This window comes from Vipera ursinii (genome assembly GCF_947247035.1).
Source record: "Vipera ursinii genome assembly, chromosome: 2".
NCBI lineage: Eukaryota > Metazoa > Chordata > Lepidosauria > Squamata > Viperidae > Vipera > Vipera ursinii.
In genome coordinates, this window is record NC_139513.1 from 120464641 (window position 1) to 120485910 (window position 21270).

At 41.9% G+C, this 21270-nt stretch overlaps 1 protein-coding gene across 1 annotated transcript in view; it reads right to left on the reverse strand.

Moving 5' to 3' along the window:
* Positions 1–21270, reverse strand: part of TMEM94 (transmembrane protein 94) — a 98072-nt gene that overhangs the window by 42792 nt on the left and 34010 nt on the right. The window contains exons 3-11 of the mRNA XM_083351373.1: positions 14257–14376; positions 12113–12240; positions 10438–10574; positions 7524–7726; positions 6801–6952; positions 6564–6666; positions 5152–5238; positions 3613–3729; positions 750–806 (exon numbers count right to left, since the gene is read on the reverse strand). Of these exons, the coding sequence (XP_083207499.1) occupies positions 750–806; positions 3613–3729; positions 5152–5238; positions 6564–6666; positions 6801–6952; positions 7524–7726; positions 10438–10574; positions 12113–12240; positions 14257–14376 (1104 nt within the window). The remainder of the gene's footprint in view (positions 1–749; positions 807–3612; positions 3730–5151; positions 5239–6563; positions 6667–6800; positions 6953–7523; positions 7727–10437; positions 10575–12112; positions 12241–14256; positions 14377–21270) is intronic.

The window sequence follows — 21270 nt, forward strand, 5'->3', positions numbered from 1 at the left end:
CACTAATACTACCATTTCTTATGCAATCATTACTGAATTCAATCGGCAATCCACACTGCTTCTTAATTTAGGTAAAAGAAAGCAACAAGTTCCACCAATGAAATGTTTCTTGATTTTGCAGACAATGGAAAGCATATTCTGTTTTCTCAGTTTAGATACAACCCAAACATCTAAGAAAGAACAATTAAAGAGGTTGGTGTAATAAATGATAGGGGTTTGGTTCCCATCAATCAGATTGTAATATTACATACAGACTACCTGGATAAACTTAGAAACTCTACCACCCATTTGTTCCATTTAATCTCTTAAAAATACACAGTTTCTCATACTTAACTTTCCTAAATCTGATTCTGACACACAGATATAGAGTATGCAGCCTGAATTCTTAGGATGCTTTTTCCAGTCCCCTGGACCATCTGTCAGTTATTTTCACTCAGCAAGACAAGCAATGTGAATTATGTGCTTCCTTAAAATAAACTTTTGAAAAATTCCACAGGCTTAATTCAAATGTCCTTTTGTTCTCAAAAATCAGATAAAACTGGTATACTGTAGACATCCACTATAGCGGAAGAGCATATAGACAAGGTGTGCAGTAAGCGTGCCGACCATCACCAGTTTAGCAAAATGAAAGTGCCAACAAGCCAAAGATACAAAGATACAAAGAAGAGTCCAAGCATTTTGCAACAAGAAAGGATGGACTGCACAGAAGAACACAGAACAGGATGCAAGACTGGTCAATAAAATAGTACCTGGGAAGATACCATCTCTGTGTAGCTACTGAGTGTGTCTTCTGAGAACTTAGCCAGCTGCAGCAAAAAAATAAAACAAAACAGGTTACTATCAAGATATTTGGAAGGGATACATGAAGAAAATCCTTCTGAAAATACTTGTTACCACTAGGACACATGAATGAAAAAGGGAAAAAAGCTCTACATGAAAAGTATGCTGCCTCAGATATTCCTTTACAAACTGAGGGGAAAAAGCCCCCCCCCCAAAAAAAAATCAGTCTTCTTTTTGACCATGAAAAGATCCTGAGTGTCACAGGAACTTAATCTTGGGACTAATATTAAAATTCAAAATAGCTTTTGGTTAAAAGGAAACACATTACTAAACTAAAAATGAGCAAAGGTAATCCAAATAAGTGCAAGGTGGAACGGAAGGAGCAGCATCAAGTAGAAAGCGATTCAGAAGAAGACTTGCGAGAGGAAACCAGTGAGGAAAGTGGAAGGCAAAATGAAAGAGACGGGGAGAAGCAGCAGAAACATGCAGGCTGGGAGGAAAAAAAAAGAGCCTACTTCCAACCCCCAGACAAAGGGAAAGCATGGAAAGGAAAAGAGCTATAGAAACCAAGAGGACAGAAGCATGTAATTGTGCTAGATGATTTTGGTGGTAAAGTGCTTCAAGAGACAGTGCTACTTTTAAGTCAAAGCAGAAGTGGCAAAAATTCAATTACAGTAAGCGGGCAAAAAGCAATGATACAAGTCTACATTTGGGATGTAAGCATATTGCCCAAAGAGGCAACATTTCCGGAATCTGGAATGGAGAAGGGAAACACCAAGAATACAAGCACTGGAGCAAACATGGAGAGGCTGGAGAAAGGAAGCGGAAAATAAGGAGATCAAGCTTCACATGCCTACAGCAAGCAAGCAGAGATGGAAGCAGAAGGAATGGAAGAAGCTGAACAAGACTGAATAGGAGAAGCAGAAGTAAGCAGGAATGATATAAATCAATTGACAGTAGAATTTACACAATCAAGGGGGGGAAAACATTATTCCTGCTATTGGTAAACCCCCAGAGGTTCACCCACTCTAAAAACTCTATTCATTCAATAGAGAGGTTAAACAATTAAGAATCAAAAGACCAGTGCAAGCTAAAATGGAAACTTACCAACTACCTTCTACGGAAGTCTGGAAACCCTGGTCACAAAAGAGTTGAGAATTGCAACCAACAGATGGTCTATCAGGTCTCTGAATAATTCCTATTTTGTTCATGCTCAAAGCCCAAACCGGTTTCAGTTTTGTCCCTTTATCCCTTCAACTGCTCCCTCAGGAATGCCTCTAATTCAGACATGTCAAACACAAGGCCCAGGGGCCGGATCCAACCCGCAAAGTGGTTTCATGTGGCCCGCAAAGCCATCCTGGAAACAGTGAGGGCACGGTCCCTGCTGCCTTGGCCCTGGCCCAGGCTGGCCGGGAGCCAATGTACAATTTCATGGTGGTCATCTATGCTGAAATACATTCAGTCTTAGCTCCACAAGGCAGTCTGGAAACAACGAGGGACCGGCCAGTGCTGCATTGGCCCTCCCCCCGGGTGCGTGCTGGGGAGGTATCACCCTTTGTGAGGAATGAAAAAATGCACCATCGCCTGGAAGTGGTCAGCAAATGGCCCTGCCTACTTCGGGCAGGCTAGGGGGCTGGGCAGCGTTGCGCTTCTCTTCAGATTCGTGCCACCTGGCTCAGCCTCTCAGCACTGTGAGGAGAGCGCCCCACTGCCTGCCAAAACCAGGCAGGCTGGGGGCTGGGCAGCATTGCGCAGGTAACATCGAATCTCACGCTGCTCATGGCATCCCCTCCCCCAGAGCCCACCAAGCCGGATATGTGAAGTAGGCGAGGACCATGTGTTGGCCACTTCCAGGCGATGGTGCATTTCTTCATTCCTCATGAAGGATGACACTTCCTCAGCTGCATTTCTTGCCTGTTTTTCTCCCTCCCTTATCTCAAATATTTTCCCACCACTCGAAGGAAGGAAGGAAGGAAGGAAGGAAGGAAGGAAGGAAGGAAGGAAGGAAGGAAGGAGAGGGAGGGTTTGAGGGAAGTCTTGCCTTAATCCTTCCCTGCTGCCCTTTCACCATCCCCTTGCCCCCTCCTCCTGGCCTATCCTGTGGGGTTTCCCATCCTATTGCTAAGGAAACTTTGGATACAAAGCCAGGTCTCCTCACATGGAGAGGGAGTGGGCCTCCCTCTTGACTTTGCCCTTGTACCCATCATGAGCAACCTGGCTAAGGAGAGCAAGCACAGCAGCAGCAGCCTTGAGGAGGAGGTAAGTGCAGCTGGGCGCCCCCTTGGGAAAGTGGGGCTGGGCTTAGTGCCGCAGGTGCTTAAGGGCTGGGCTGGGCATTTGACCTCCGTGCCACCGTCCAGCCCCCCCCCGGCATGGGCTGAGAGGAACAGTGAGGCTCCTCCAGTGGACCATGCCGTGGCACTTGCCCCGGTCCCATCTCCTTCTGCCAGAGACCCTCAGATCTGTCCCACTCCTGCCCAGGCCCCCATAGGCACCTTTGACGCGAATGATGTAGAGCTGGCCATGCCCACCCAGTAGGCCATATGCACTCCAGCCATGCCCACCCAGTAGGCGGCACCCACCCTGGACACACCCACCCGGCCCCCCGAGGGCAACCGCAATGCTGATGCGGCCCTCAATGAAATTGAGTTTGACATCCCTGCTCTAATTCCAAAGACTGATAAAGAAAAAGCAGGGAAAGAGAAAGAAGGAGCATAGGATCTCCCTCTCTCAATATTAAAAGAGGTCTGTGACTTCCCATTCCAAGATTATTATTATTGGGGTTTTTTGCCCAGTCCATCCTCCCACCTGTCTTTATTGTTAAATACCTACCAAAGATGTAGGGGAAGCTTTGCTCATCTGGGCTAGAACCCTGGCTTCACCAAAGGCCGTGGCAAGAATCCATAGGACTGGAAACAGGAGTGGGAGGATAGGCAAGACACCATTAACCTGTAATGCCATTCCAAGTCACAATGAGTACAACCACTTTCCATAGCTAAGGATGCAGTACCTCCCCAGATATTCAGTGTTGACCAAAGCCATAAGGACATTATACAGATGTCCAAGAAGCATCTTATTTTCAAGATCACTGGAATTACATATACAAGAATATAAACATGAATAAATGAAAAATGCAAGAAAAGGTAAATTACAGGCAGAATCTCAAGAATCTTACACCCCACCATATATCTCCATGAGAGACTCATTCTTGCCATGTTTACTTGTACATCAGCAGAACTAAAATAACAAACTGGGGCTGCTAATAGGTCCAAGTGCCACTGTTCCTTAAAACTGGAATCTCAGGACATCATACAAAGGTATTGAGCTTGCTTCCCAGGAAGGTCTGGACACAAGTACCGTATTTTCCAGCGTATAAGACTGGGCGTATAAGACGACCCCCCAACTTTTGAGATGATTTTCAAGATTTTTCGTCTTATACGCCGGAAAATCAGCGAGCCCGGGAAGGCATGCCCTCCCCTCTCACTGTGGAGGAAGCAGGGCAGGCTGGTGTCTGGCGGGAGCCGGCAGGGCAGTCCTGTGCACGCGTGCACTCCCCGGCTGCTCCTTAGTGATGCTTCCCTCTTGAGTGATGCTGCCTCAAGAGGGAAGAGCGTCAGGCGGGAGCCGGCAGGGCAGTCCTGCGCGTGTGCAGGACTTCCCTGCCGGCTCCCACCCAACGCTCTTTCCTCTTGAGGCAGCATCCCCGAGGACTCCTTAGGAGCCGGGGAGCGATGCTGCCTCAAGAGGGAAGAGCGTTGGGCGGGAGCTGGCAGGGCAGTCCTGCACACACGCGCACTCCCCGGCTGCTAAGGGGAGTACGCGTGTGCGCAGGACTACCCTGCCGGCTCCCGCCAGACGCCAGCCTGCCCTGCTTCCTCCACAGTGAGAGGGGAGGGCGTGCCTTCCCGGGCTCGCTGATTTTCCGGCGTATAAGACGACTGGGCGTATAAGACGACCCCCCAACTTTTGAGGTGATTTTCATGGGTTAAAAAGTCATCTTATACTCCGGAAAATATGGTAGTAAGAAATTAATACTGAGTTCCCTTGAATGCCCCCTTTCTGCTGTCAAAAACAAAACAGGATCCAAAAAATCAAAATGCAAAATAGAAGCAAAATGGGTCCCGCTTCCTCCAAACTTCTTCAACAAATCAAATAGCTGCATTCTGCAAAACCTGAAATTCCTCTCTCACTGCGAAATGCATCCTTAATGAGCACAGCTTAAAAGTGGAACCTAGCATATACAAAAGTATGAACATCACATGGGTATTTAACAGTTAATGCAAAAAGATACTTTATATATATATATATATATATATAAATAATTGAGAACCAAAACCAGTTTGGGGATAATAAGAGCATAGTTTTCTTTACCTGAAGCTGAAGAAACATGTACTGCCAAGGGATTATTTCACCAGCCATGAAAAAAAAACGCATGGCATTGGTGATCAGGAAGCCAAGCTGCCATTTAAAGAAAAGAAACAAGATTAAAAACTCAACTTTCAGACCCCCCACCCTTCTATAGGAAACATAATCATTCTTTGAAAGATTGTACAGTGCCCAGATTTGGGGTAAGTCAAAGAAACTAGAACACCCATTTCTGGTTGAACTAATCAACTAGAAATGGGTGTTCTAGTGATCTAAATACAGTAAACCCATCAGCTGGCTCACATTATTTGCCACTGCTGCAGTTTAAACAGAGAGGACACTGAGCCTGAGAATACAGGCTTTGTCATTTTCATTATATGTATTAAAAGATGTTTTCTGAAAAACACTTCTCACAGCAGGTAGCCCTTAGAAAGTTCCAAACATCAAAACAATGTAATTAAAATGTGTCAATAACACACTAAGGAAACAGCATTTGCTAGCTAAAAACTGTTTCAGCAAGCTTGATTTTCAAACACTGCTATGGATAAAAGTCAATTTGTCCTCCAGCACAAATAAGTTCTAGTCTGGCTTTCTTGGGAGCAGCTGCTGAAAAGGCCCTGTCTTGGAAAGATTCCCAAAGAGTCTCCAATGATGGCATGGCAGACAGAAGGATCTCTCATCTAGATCTTAAATTCCAAGCAGAATTATATGTCATTCCAAAGAAAAAGTTTCAAATTGTGTTTGGAAAGGACCAGTAGCCACTAAACTTGTTTTCTCTGAAACAGGTCTCCATCAATATTCTGACAGGTTTGAATATATATTTTTAAAAACAGGCTTACTTAGTCCATGTTACCAAAGTCAACACAAGCGGTCCCTATGCCATGCACTGTTGTATCAGACATCTTAAAGAATGGACACTGCAGATGTATCGACTTTAGCTGTGCACAAATATTGCCATCATCCTTTAAAATCTGGATACCCAGTACACCCATCTTGCTAGTGAGATTGAGAGAGAAAGAAAGGGTTCACCTTGGATTTAGTTAAGCTATCTCCTCTTCTTCTGTGTTGGTCTATGACTGTAATAATTAATTCTCTCCTCTCTCTCTTTCTCCCCTCAAAACTGCTCCATCCGTTTTGTCTAGCTCTCTTCTGTACACAAAACAGTTCCTCCTATTTCTACAAATGAATGCTCAAGACTTGCAAAAAATATATATCAAGGACTATTTCTGCAAAGGAACAGAAAACCATCACTCATCAGGATAGTCCTAATCACCTAGAACAGGGGTAGGCATAACTGGCTCAGGAATTCTGGGAGTTGAAGTCCACAAGTCATAAAAGAGCCAAGGTTGCCTACCCCTGACCTAGAACTTGACTGGACCAAAACCGAAGAGCTGCTTCTTACAACCAATTACACATACCAGCACCACAGGAACAGCAAACTTCAGCATCACCGACTGTACTGTGAATCTCTCATTATCTAGAGCAGTCACAGACCGTGATAAGCCCGTGTCTAAACATAATCTGAAACAAACAAATGAAAAGTCATTGAGGATCTTAAAAACACTGTCAATAACGTATTACCTTTTGCCGGCTTTGTACCCAGCAAACCTCTGTTATACTTGGAGAAGAACTCTATCCAAGAATTAAGAACTTACCGAACATTGTCGATCACTGGTGTTTTTGTGACCCGAAAGAGTCGAAACATCTGAGGATTCTGGGGTCCTTTCTTCATCTCCCCATTGGGAGAGGGTGGGGGAGAAAGAGGAGGAAACAGATCCCCTGGCTCTAAGACAATGTGCTCATCATCCTGTTAGAAAAAGATCAGACAGTGACAGAGGCTGTCTAACAAACAGGCAACTCAAATAGCTTACAGAAAGTTCAGGCTTCTTTAAGCACCTAACAGCAATTGATCTTATTTTACTAATACCTATAATTTACTGTTGCTTGGCTGACACAATAGTCTTTTATAGCATCATTATCTGAACCCTGGTTTTCTGCTCAAAGAACCTCCAAAGCATATAACAACAACAAATTAAGCGTACTTCTTAAAAATGAAAAGAAATAAATGCATTTGTTATTATTTTAAATCTATTCTTCCCGTTACAGAAACAAGTGATTTCATCACAAGCTGTGTATGCTGATGTTTTCTGAAGTATTTGGTTTCCATTTTTAAAAGAAATGTTTAATTGTGGCCCTGTTAGGAAGAAATTTATGGATGTTTTTAATACTCATGTTTATGTAGAAAAATGTTAAATACTTTGAATCCAAAGAAACCCAGAATCAGACTTTGGACATGCCAAGTCAGAGTTCCAGCACAAATCCTTGTTTTTTACTAGTACATCAGCATCATTATTACCATCAAGAAGAATCTGAGTTACCTTAATCCCTCTAAGAGAGGTGAAGGATTCCTGGCCTGGCCTCAGAGCAACAATATCACCTTCTACCAACAGGCTTACTGGGAGGTTGACAAGGTGACCATCCCTATAGACCCAGTGGAGTGACCAGGATGGGGCAAAGGGCATGTGAAGGTCAGGGTACATGGTTTTTGTCCAGATTAGTTCTTTATTATCTTTTAAAGTATCTGAAATATTAGATTAACAGAATATGGTTATTAAACAAGCAACATAGTCGAAAAATAAAGATATCAAACAGATATATCATGGTTATATAGATACTGACTAAAATACTAATAGGAAAAGTATTCCATGAGGGAGGGAGAAAATAGATAGGCAACCAGAACATTACCAGAAAAATTAGAATTTGTTAGCTTCCCTCCTTGCTTTGATAAAAAAAGTCATTCAAGGTTAACAAACAAAACATATTGGCAATCCACCACTGCAAATCATGTGCAGACGTCTCTTTCCAATGTTGCATAAATAATTCTTTTTGGCCACCCTCCATGCATGAAGGGATTATTTCGTGAGGTCCCATCCACTAAAGTCATACTGCTAAACATTGATCCAGATTTCAGTTGCAGCAGGAATTTATTCTGAGTTCATTTTAAGGTCAAATTAAGCATGACATATGTCCAATTAAAAGCCTAACCTTATCCTTCCAGCCCCAGTATTAATTAATACAATCCTCCTGGATCTGTTGGCATCCATTCCATTTTAGAGAAATTATGTTCATTTCAAGCACGGCAGGAGGGACTTAATACTCTCCCCGTTTTCTTTTTCCAATCACTTGTTCTTCAACAACTCCTACACACATTTCCTAAAACGTGTATTTTAATGGCATCAGTGCAATCCATTACTTTAGTTCACGCTACAAACAATCTGCTGGGTCTTCCTATAGAGATTGCAAACAAGCAACAGTGGTTCTTGCAGCTTTCCCTGCAGTGCATCAAAAACCTCCACATCTGGATAGCTTTGGCAAGTAATATGTTTGTTCACAGAAGACAGAACAGGATGGAGATCCAGATGGAGGGAAATAAGGAAACAAAGACAGCAGCAGTGATTTGGCCAAGGGTCCTTATCAAGCTTCACATGCTTTAAGATTACCCTCTCTGCCCCTTAATATGAGACATTCTTCTCCATAGTGGCAGACTGGTTTCAGAATCCCCAGTCACAGGAAGAATGCTTGTTGCATTATTTCTGGTGCTAGGTTAAAATCTACTTATTTATCAAAACATTTTTAAATTTCAAGTTTATATTTTATTTAGTTTAAATACTTTATAAGTTTCATGCTGTTACTGTCATAGCTACCGATGCTTCGCTTTAATTTCCTTTTGTGTAGCACTTAATAGAGCTAGTCCTCAACTTACAATCTCAACTGAGCCCAAACTTTCTGATGATAAGCGAGTTTTGCCCCATTATGTGACCTTGCTTGCCGCAGTTGTTAAGTTAGTAACACGGTTGTTAAGTGAATCTGGCTTCCCTATTGACTTGCTTGTCAGAAAGTCACAAAAGGTGATTACATGACGCCGGGATGCTGCAACCGTCATAAATATGAGTCAGTTGCCAAGTGTCTGAATTTTGATCACATGACCATGGGGATGCTGTAACAGTCATAAGTGTGAAAAACTGTCATAAGTCACTCTTTCAGTGGCGTTGTAATTCGAATGGTCACTAAACAAACTGTTGTAAGTCAAGGACTACCTGTATCTGATATTGGGGCATATGACTCCAAACTCCTTTTTTGAATGAAGAGATGGCTTACAAGTATAGAAAATGAAAAAAAGCAAAACATATTTCTATTGCTATCCTAACATATAAAAATTACAGTGGCAACATTGCAGTAACTGGAATAAGAACAAATTGAGGATACTTCTCTCTGTATATTTGTATATGCATAGTTTATATGGCCATCCATTTTCCAACAGTCTCTGATGTGGCACCATCAGATGAGGGAAAACAAAGACTAACCAAATGCCTGGTTCACATCTGTCATGAAAACATCAGATAGATGGAAGGGGGGTGGGGTAGAGGGAAGTACTGTAGCAATAATGGAATATAAAGACAAAGAAAGAACGTAGAGGAATATCACTGTTGGACACAGTTACTATATGAACCTTCTGGAGAATTAAGGTAAAGGTAAAGGTAAAGGTTTCCCCGCACATGCGTGCTAGTCGTTTCCGACTCTAGGGGCCGGTGCTCATCTCTGTTTCAAAGCCGAAGAGCCAGCGCTTGTCTGAGGACATCTCCGTGGTCATGTGGCCGGCATGACTAGACACCAAAGGCGCATGGAGCGCTGTTACCTTCCCACCGTAGTGGTCCCTATTTTTCTACTTGCATTTTTACATGCTTTCGAACTGCTAGGTTGGCAGAAGCTGGGACGAGTAACAGGCGCTCACTCTGTTACACGGCACTCGGGATTCAACCCGCCAAACTGCCGACCATCTGATCGACAAGCTCAGCGTCCTAACCCACTGAGCCACCGCGTCCCTTTCTGGAGAATTATCTGCTGTTAATTAAGAAAGATTATTTCTTCAGGCAAAAAAAAGTATAGAAAGTCTTCATGGTATAGTGATTAAGGTGTTGGATTATGAGTAAAGAATTCCGAGTACTAATTCTTATTCACACTATCTCTCTAGGGATCAGTGGGCCAGTCACTCCCTCTCAGCCTAAACAATCTAACTCACAGGTTGTTCTTGTGGAGAAAAAATGGGAGGGAGGAACATTTATGTACTATCTTGAGCTCCTGAATGAAAAGTGGGATATAAATCTATGAAATAAATAATAAAAAAAACAATGGCAAAGGTTCTAAGATCTGCTTTTGGATGGATGGAGCCACATCTACATAGGGTAACAAAAGCAATAAAGGTGGAAAAAGAGGAAGGTGGGGGGATCTTACCGTTTATTCTGCTGATGATTTTCCGAAGTCTCCTCTCAATTTCCCTGCATTTCATCCTCTCTTGCCGTCCAATCACAAAGAGGTCAAGTAGCACCAGGAAGAACAGTGCCAAGGCATTTACGATTTCTGAACCTTCACTGTTTAAAGCAAAGCATGAGACTTTTTAAGCAGCTGAAAGAATTATGACCAGACCCAGAGCAGATTGGACTCTACCTATAAAGGCCAACAGATATTTTATTTTATTTTATTTTTATTTTTATTCCATTTATATCCCGCCCTTCTCCGAAGACTCAGGGCGGCTTACAAGCTTAGCAGTAGCCTTCATTCTATGTACCGTATATGCCTGCTTATTAGGGCTTTCACACACACCCCAAATGGCATTATTACAAAGTCAGCTTAATTGCCCCCAACAATCTGGGTCCTCATTAGTAAGGAAACCTCTGTTTTAACTCAAGAAGGATTTACACCTCCTATTCATTTAAATCATGCAACAGCAGCAGGAATGTAAATGAAATTATAACATATAAAATATTTCTCTTCATTTCTCTCATGGCCAACCAGAGAGAGCCCTTTGTCTCAGTCAGCTGTTCATAAAAGGATATGAGGTCACAAAGTTATATGTGCATCCCATTGCTAACAGCAATAGAATAAAATTAAGCTACCAGTCTGACCAATTTCTGAATACTTTATTTATTTGCTTATTTGCTCGCTTGTTTATTTGCTTGCTTGCTTGCTTATTTACTTATTTATTTCCCATAAATAACTCAAGGAAGTGAAATACCTTAACATTTTATTCATTTAAATGTTTTTAAACATCAAATGTTATCCTTCACTTCAAGCCAGAAGGCATCTTGGGCCGGCACTGTGAATCAGCTTCAGTCATCTGACTCATAATCTAACTTTACAGCAGAGCTGCCAATGCAGCCTCCTTATTATAGCTCTGGATCTGATGAAATTCATCAACTAAAACAGGTTGAGTCCTTTGGTTAGAAGGACTGACTACGAAGTCACGCCTGTCAATATTTCTTCGAATAAACTTCATTTTTAAAAAAAGACATAAGGCCAGGCATTGGTAGCTGTAGGACTCTCTATCAAACTGAATGCCCAATTTTGAAGCAAGCTGGGGGGAAAACTTCATAACAGTCTTTCAAAATACTTGGGACAGTTTCGTAAGCATGAAGACAGCCAACAAAGGGGATTAAAGTGTGAAGTCTTAAGATCAATTAGGCAGTTGCATAGCCCTATCACCAATCCTACCAGCTTTCAGTCACCAATCACATGATCTCTTATGAGCCTATCCATATACTTAAATCTTAACAGAGTTTTCATTCCATATCCATATTGGTCAAGGCAAAAGCCAGGAGGTTTTGGGTGGATCTTGGACTCATAATAATATCAATTATTTTCTTTGAAGAATCCATTATAACCTTCACATATACACACACACTCACACACACATACTTCCTATTGTCACCAGATTAAGATACTATTGTTATAATATGCTTTCAACCTGCCTGGAAATGGTTCACGCGTTTGATAAATCCTACATAATCCAGGTTGAATTTGTATCAGCTTTAAAGTATGATTATGCAAAAAAAAAACCAAACATGCTTATGGTTTTCCATAGAATATGAACTTTGAAATTGAAGGCTAAGAAAATGTATAGATGACTTACCTCCCTTTGGGTTGGCTCCCATAGCAGCATAATAGTAGCAGCATGGTTAGAAGCATCAGAGATGCCCCTGGCCAGTGAAAACAGGAACAACGGTTGCCATGATACAGAAAACTGGCTTTCCATACTTCCTACAATAGGACAAGTATAAAGAATGGGGCTACATTCACATATGGAAACCAGACTTTGTTATCCAACTGCAAAGCTCAAGACAAACAACAGTGGAACTAAGTTACATTGGGAGCGCAAGGACTGTAGATACAAGATTCTTGCTATCCATATTCCAAGCTTAAAAGATAGGTAGACTGACAGATATAGACACACAGAAAGCCAGAGAAAGAGATAGACAGCCTAAAAAACAGATAGACAGACAGATGTTCATGAGCCCTGTCTACAAAGAATGCTAGTTCTCTGTTCTAGCCTCTCAACAGCAGGAAATATCGTAGAAATTTGTCACCCTGGAATTATCATTTCCTTCCCTGAATGGTAAAGGTTACTAGCAATCTTTACAACAATAAATCCAGCAAAACCTCTAACTATAAAAAAAACATTACCCCAAATTAAACCTTGGCATCCAATTTTTCCCCTGGGCCTCATGGTGGCCTAACTTTCATCCCAGCTGCCCGCTACTGCTGAACGTTTTTCACTTCCCTGAACACCAAAAATCGCTTGCAATCAAAAAAATAGGGAGAATTGCCTTTAAACACATGAAATTACCTTCAAATCCACACTTAGATTACAGATAGATAACCTCTTTACAACAAGAAGTACTGACAGAGAAGAAAGGTGTCTTTTGGGTCATATGGTTTCCCCAATTACTACAGGTTTCCTCCAACTTCAGAGGAATGAAGTCAGTGTTACCGTGTTTCCCTGAAAATAAGACCCACCCCGAAAATAAACCCTACCATGATTTTTGAGCGTGCTCCTAATATAAGCCCTACCCCAAAAATAAGCATGGGGGTGGGTGGGCGTGGCCAGCACAGGAGGCACTGAGCATGCGGGGGACAACAGTGTCCAGCAGCAGCCACAGCCCACCAGCACAGTGCCAAAGGTAAATCTAAGCACGTAGGCAGAGGCACAGGGGGGCAGACAAACAATCCGGACCTGCTGCGCGGCCACCTGGCTTGTGGGAGGCTTGTGTGAGCTAGACAGCTGCACAGCACATCTGGATCACCTGCCTCCCCCTTGTGCCTCTGCCTCTCTCTCCTGCCAGTGCTGCCGCTCAAGCCTCCCGCGAGCAAGGCAGCCACACAGCACATCTGGATCGCCTGCCTCCCCCCCCGCCTCTACCTCTGCAATCGGACTTACCTGCACTACACCAAGGGGCCAGGGGGCTGCAGCTGCTGCCAGACACCATCGGCCCCTGTGCGCTCACCGTCTCTTGTTCATGAGCCGGGCTGATCACCCTGGTACCGTGTTTCCCCCAAAATAAGCCCTAATGCATCTTTTGGTGCCAAAAAAAAAATAAGACAAGGTCTTATTTTGGGGGAAACAAGGTATCTTAATGCTGTTTGCTTACATATAAACTGGAAATTAAATGCCATATTCCATGTTTAGTAATGCTTTGTGTTTTTACCTTGAGCTGACTGAATTGATTTCTTATGTGAAATCTTTTATTATTTTTCCTAATCCTTGTATAGTGGTACCTCGGTACTCGTCAATTGTTCCAGGAGGTGCAATGAGTACTAAAAATGACGAGTACCAAACAAACCACGTGACTTACCACGTGACCCTTTGTTTCAGCTGGGAAGATCTTCCTGTCTGTCCCTTTTCCTATGTCAGCGACCTTTCCAGCATGGCTGACTTCCTGTCCGTTCTCTGCAGCCATCTCCCTCTTCCTATCGCAGTAGATCAAATACCAAATTCGATGGGTTCTGAAGCAGTTGAGTACCGAGCTACCACTGTATAGCTATGTTTCTGTTTTATGCTTGCCAGCTGTCCAGAGCTATCTGAATAAGATGGCTGGCCATATACATTTCTGTAATAATAAATAAATAAATAACAACCTTGCTTTCTTATGTGGTCTCTAACATGTATCCTTGTTCAGTGTTTAAGCTTTACCTAAAATGCACAGGATTCTCCTGAAAGAAACATAGAAACACATAAAACTAAGAGGGTTACCTACTTCACAAAGTTGCAATGCTTACCTTCCATGAAATCACCTTCTTCCTTTCCTTCTGATGTCCATCCAGCAGTGTTGATAGCTGGTCTCTCAGAATAGTTAGGGCTTTTGTTGTCGTCAGACCCAAATTTGCAGTCATTTCATCCTGAAAGAGCAAAAGGCAAATCTAGTATTTCTTCACAATTTTTCCTACCAAGTTCTGTGTCATCTTCTCAAACAAGTTATACTTAGCAGTCACCTATCTCCTGAAAGAACTGGCATATCCTTGTCTATAATAATACTTTAAAACACAAGAGTACTGCAGGTTAAACTCTCTCTTCTTTTAACAATGATTGAGAGGTCCTCGGTGCTGTCTGAGCTTGCTTGTTTTCTTGCAGATGTTTCATTACCCTAACTAGGTAACATCATCCGTGCTAGTAAGGAGTGAAGTTTGCTGTCAGTTTATATTCTGGTGACTTGCCTGTCTGGATGAGTGGAGGCAGTCTTAGGAATTCTTTGGTTGGGCTGTTTACTAATGGCTCTGTGGCAGTTTCTTGACTGGGGAATTGTTTTTAGCTCCAAGGTCACCTTTAGACCAACAATCAGTAAGCAATACCCAAATCAATACCCAAATCCACAAGTCTTACAAGTTGCCATGGTTGGAGACCCCTGAGTTATAACATGGAACATGGTTAATGCCAGAATATAGATACAGTCCAACTGTCCCAAACAAGGGATTTTATGACAAATGGATATGAGAAACTAGAACTAGCCACAACACTCTCAGATTTTCAATCTGGAAAGTTCAGAAGTGACAGACTGTTTGATTATAATCATCAGTAAAGGCAGATGACCTATTTGCACTCCCATCTGACAGTAAAAAGGCAACATTAGGATACTTCAATAGTCCTTTTTCTATTATTAGGATCAAACACTGTAGACATTAGCAAAACTCAGCTTCTATTAACCTGGTTAACATATACACATTATGGTTTGTTAACTAGAAAAAGTCACAATTGGCTGGGTTTATTTTAATTTATCATGACACTAGTGCCATGGTTTACAAACCTCAGTGTCTGAGTTCAGGCATTCATTATCAGTTGTGGAGCCATAGTGTTTGTGGTCTTCTACCTGAAAGATTGGGACTACCTAAAAGGCCATCAGTTCCACATCTCCAGAGAAATCCCTACCTCTATACGGTACTGTAAACTATTTGAACAAGAAACTGAGGAAGCCCAAAGTGCAGACACGAACAAAGATGTTGAAGTTGTTTCAGATGTTTCCTCTTTTTTTCACCACATTTCTGCCTCAATATGAGTTCCCTCTTCAGGCCTTGAAATGATGGTCTCTGACCCCTCCCACCCCACGCTCACTTTCACTTTCTCACATGATGCAGGCATAGCAAATTAATTGTGTCAGCAGACCTAACTCCTACAGACCACACACAATTCTGTGTTTGCACTGGCTAACTTCATACTATTATACAATTAACCCATTTTCTGGGTTCGCATAAGACACCGAATCGTAAACTAGCCAATAAACTATTCACCCATTAAGCACAAAACACTAAGCTAGTAAAAGCTAACTTACGTTAGGCTGTGCACATACATTTACTAGGTCTTTCACTGACCTAATTTAGTGTTTGTTCAACTCCAGTGATAGAATACTTGCTGAAATAAACTAATTAGTCCATAACTTGTCACAGCAATGAAAAAAAGAGTATTGTAGCCTTAATTTATTACTCTTTAGTGCTTTGCTTTAGAAATAATTCCCCGGAGTCTGGCTAAAGCAGCGACCCTCTGTTGAAGAAAAATAGAAAACAGCAGGAATTATAATAGAAAAGCAAAGTGGCAAACCGTTCAAGATTGGTTCCAATATAAACGCAGCAAGTTAGAAAGAGAATGCTGACAATGCGATTGTGTTCCCAGTACTGGTGCCTAGTGTCTAGTCTGTGTTTGTTTTCCAACATGGGAAGTTCAGCATTTGCATTTGCCTCCTTCGCTCAGTTGATGGGTCGAGATTAAGTTATTATATTTAGATTACAATCCTGCCCACAACTGTAAAGAAATATGCGGATGATGAAAGCATACATCTGGCACTTACAAACTACACCCCAAAATGAAGCAACTACAGCCCACAATACTGCATGTGAAAAATGTCACCTTGTTTTATTCAAAGTACTATTGAAGAACACTCATCCATACAATGACAGTGATACAGGCTAATCGAGGAACTAGCAGGATGGTGCAAAGAAAACACACCCTCATCCTGCTCTCTGACTTTCTATCCCACCACATAGCAGCCCTGAAAACTTTCAATGCCCTAAAACAGGGAATGGTGGCAGCAGCTACCCAGGCAGTCTTTCAGGATAGCTCACAACTTCAGCGCAACAAGATGAAGTAGTTTTACTGGCTAAGTAAAGTTAAGGAAGAAAATAGGAGAAAATGATAAACAGGCAGTGCAAGGACAATTAAAGGAAAGAATCACAGTAGAGCCTTCCTTCCTTCCTTCCTTCCTTCCTTCCTTCCTTCCTTCCTTCCTTCCTTCCTTCCTTCCTTCCTTCCTTCCTTCCCTCCCTCCCTCCCTCCCTCCCTCCCTCCCTCCCTTTTTGATTCCTGGCAACTGCCTGGTCTACCCTCTGCAGCTTTCACCGCAACATTTTCCAGAAGTGGATTAACACTGGCTTCTTCCTATGGCTGAGAGACAGCAACTGGCCCAAGTCCACTAAGCTGGTTTTGTGCCTAAGGTGGGACTAGAGCTCAACATCTCCCATTTAATAACCATTACACAAACTGGCTCTGGTGCAGACATTTACATTATAAAGGTGGGGGAAATAAAAATAAATAAATAGTAACGAAAGGAAAATTTTAAAAATTTTAAAAAAGGGTAACTAGCAAACCTAGTTAGCATTAACCATTTTTTAAAAAAATGCCAATCCTGAACTTAACTCTTGTTAATATCAGCATGCAGTCCTATGGCCAGTTGTGCTTGTTAATGAAAGTCAGGATATGAGAATTATATAATAATTAAAATTACTATTTGCTTTAGTCACCTTTGAAAATCTCAAGGAAGCCATCACTCCATAGCTATCAGGGCATGATCCAAACACAATCTGTGATTGTGCTGTTTGTCTCAAGTTTATAATTTTTTAAGAAGTTGATATTCCTCCATATTTGCCCAATCAAATTGGCAACATAAAGAATGCCTTATTTGGCTATTTCTGATTACTTGCATTCCTCCAACAAAGAATGTTATTTAACCCTGCTTTATGGTCTATAAATTCAAGACATAGCTTTAGACTCCTCTGAGGCAAGATGCAATTATTTCAAGAAAAACCACACATGCATATACACGTAAACATACTGACAGCAGTTATATAACTATTGTGAGACACACAAACTAGTCAGATTTCTCTTCACTAAAGAAGCAAATATGTATCTCGAGGGTTATGATTTGTTATTTGGTTGGCATGCATACTTATTGTATGATAAGAAGGTGGATAATGTTTTTAAGATACATATATTAAGGTATGCTCTGTTGCGAGTATGGAAAAAATATAGATATAAGTTAAATTATAAAATACCAATTTGGGCGATACCTAAACATGCAATAGAAAATATAAATGTTGGATTTAAACTTGATGTGATTAAATGCAAAGACATTTTAAGGATAGAAAGGAATGTATGGCAATTAAAGCCATATAATATTTTAAAAGAAGAAAAGATTGTACAAACTTGGTTTCAGTATGGGCAGTTGCAAGCAAGATGGAAAGAAGATCAGAAAGTTGGTATTTCAATAACTAATGGAAATTTGGTAAAACAAATTAGAGATCAAGGTCAAGCACATATAAAAAGGATATATAATGCATTGATAGAAATTGACACAGAAACGGAACTTGTCAAAGATTGTATGATAAAGTGAGCCCAGAACTTTCAGGAGGTTATAACAATGGATACTTGGGAAAAGATTTGGGTTAGAAACGTAAAATTTACACAGGCCCAAAATTTAAGAGAGAATTTTTATAAAATGTTTTATAGGTGGCACTTAGACCCTAAAAAACTAGCAAGTATGTATCCGAACTGCCAGCCCAAATGTTGGAGGTGTGGTTGTGAGGATGCAACGTATTTTCACATATGGTGGACTTGTAAAGAAGTCAAAGCTTTTTGGATTAAAATTTGGTGGAACATGCAAAAGATACTTAAGAAAAAGATAAGGTTCTCTCCACAGTTGTTTTTGTTGGGTATTATTACTGATTTTACTGTTATAGATACTAAATTGATGTTGAATTTAATTACGGCAGCAAGACTTTTAGTAGCGCAATATTGTAAGAAGGAGGAACTGCCTACTATAGAAGAGTGGACTTTGAAAGTTTCTAACTTGGCGGAAATGGCAAAGATTTCAGCATATTTGAAAGAACAATCGCAACAGAGATACCATATTTTCCGGCGTATAAGGCGACCCGGCGTATAAGACGACCCCCTACTTTTCATGTTAAATTATAGGGTTTGGGCTAATAACTCAATATTTCACTTCCTGGCACACAATCTGCATATTAACAACTCGTTTAGCGTTAGTACCCTTTTTTTATAAGTGCCACGATGTTGCTAAAATAAAAGAGGTAAACTTTGTGACCCTCCCAGCCCGTGCATAAAACAGAAATGAAAAGGCTTAAGCCTTTCCGTTCCCAAATACCAAGGTTTCCCCCGAGTTTTGCGCGGTTAAACAAACGGCATTTGCGTATTAATGTTTCTCCACGGAGCACAAAATTTGCCCGAATTAAGGAAAGTGGGGAGCTAAAGAATCTGGGGCTACAGGGAATACCTCTGGCACGACAGGCAACCCTGGGAAACACGAGGACTGTAGCGGCACGCTCAGTTTGCACAATCCAATCCAGAAAGCGCCCGGAGGCTCCTTCGTTACTTCTAACTGCAGAACGTCTCCACGTCCTGCCCGCCTTGCCTTTTAAACCCCGCCCCCTTTCCCCTGTAACGTTTCTCTGCTCCGCCTGCTCTGTGATTTGCCCAGCTTTGCTCCTTCCCCGCCAAATGGGCGCCTCGCCTTCTTTTCTCTGAGCTCTCTCGCCTGATGCGCTGCTGCTCTCAGTTCCGCACTCTGTGACCGGGCAAGCAATTCTTCTGGTCGGCGCGAGTCAGGCGGTGCCTCGGTGGGAGCAAAGGTGCTCCCTTCCTACGGTCGAGCGGGGCGCCTCTGGGGACTGCCTGCCCCTCCTCTCATCGGGGACCTGACGGCCAGCATTGGAGGCGCTAGCATGAACAGTCCTAGAGAGAGCAACGGCGGCAGCTGCAGTAGCTGCCCCAGAAGCTGACGAGAGTTTGCCCTCCTTCGCCGTTCACCGTCAGCCGCTTTACCACGGGTCGCCATGCCTACCTCCATTCACCCAGCGATCCCACCGGCCAGCAGAAAAGAGAAAAGATCCGAGAGGTATTTTTCCGGCGTATAAGACGACTCGGCGTATAAGACGACCCCCCCCAACTTTTGAGGTGATTTTCATGGGTTAAAAAGTCTTATACGCCGGAAAATACGGTATATTGTGGAATGGAGAAGATGGATTGAATATATTCAGAATAAATATGGGACTAAAAAGTTTCATTTAGTATTTGAATAAGTAGTGGTTTTATACGATGTATTATTAGTTATTTGTTATTTGTTAGTATTATAGTTATGTTTACGGAGAGTTAAAGTGTGATAGAATTTAATGTTTTATTTTTGCTGTTAGCATATTTTAGCTTAAGTTTGTAAGTTTATACCCTGTATTCAGCTCTGGGAAGTCGGGGAGGGGAGGGTAGGAGGGTTGGGGGGAAGGGGGGAATTTAAAAAATGTACTGTAAAACTTTTCAATAAAAAAGAAGCAAATATTTGTCATATTCCCCAACTTCAGGTATTCAGGAAAATTTTTTGATAATTAAGTCTGAAGACAATGTATAACTAGTTTGATGAGCACTGGGAAAAGTATTATTTTGTTTAAAACCACTGATACTAATGTTTTAGATCAGTGGTTCTCAACGTAGGCCATTTGGCCATGCCATATATCTAAGAGGTATATCTAAGTTTTCGAGGCACCTAAACATAACTATCAGGTATATGATCAATTTGTCATAAACCTCACATCTCATCATGTGTGCTCATTTCGGGAGCGTAAATACTGAAAATTACTATACTTTACAATAAATATTTATCAGCTAGCAGTCAGCATGTTGGGGGTCACCAGAGGTAAATGAGGCTCAGAAGGGAACCTTGAATAAAATAGTCAAGAACTCATTGTTTAGACAATAACTCTATATTTTGTGGCACACAGATTAAAATGTTGATCTGGATCTCCCCAAGTCAAGTCAGATGATTTGGAGGTCAAGGGGTGAGTCTGTCTGGTTATTCTCTCTCTCTCAACCAAATCAAACTCACAGCTCAGGGAAATCCATAGCAGTACCTAATTTAATCCTGTCCTATATGGTTTCGAGAGGAGCCCTGCTCAAGCAACCAAGTTTCAAGAACAAGCTGCAAAGGCAAAAGGAGATGACATGCTTGTTTCTGGTTAGGAGGGTCTTCTGGCTTCCAGGTCACCGCGTAAATTCTCTTTTATATTAAGAGCCATGTCATTGGAATGACAGTCCTTTTAATATTGGGTCATTCTAACTTAGCAATAGAATACAAAGCAGACCTACAAATCCTACAGAGGTCTGATTTAAATTGTCTCCATCGGTCGTGTCTCCTGCTACAGATAGATGGCTTTTTTGCTGGATTTCCGAGAGTGTACAAAAACTAAAAGCTGGATGCCAATAGCCAGAATAGGCTCACCTAAGCCTTTTTCTGCTGGGCAATTTCCCTTTCTTCTAAGACTACTGAGAGAAGAAACCTTCCTTTGGGCAACCATGTGCCGTGCAGCCTCTCTGCTCCATCCCTCCGGTCCTCTTTCCCCTGACATATCACCCTAGGGCCAGATCACAATGGAGCTAACACATGCCATGGGGATAGGTGTTTATGCTTTGTTTTTAAGACATATTACATAATCTGACATTAAAGCAAATATTCCTCTCTGTAGCTC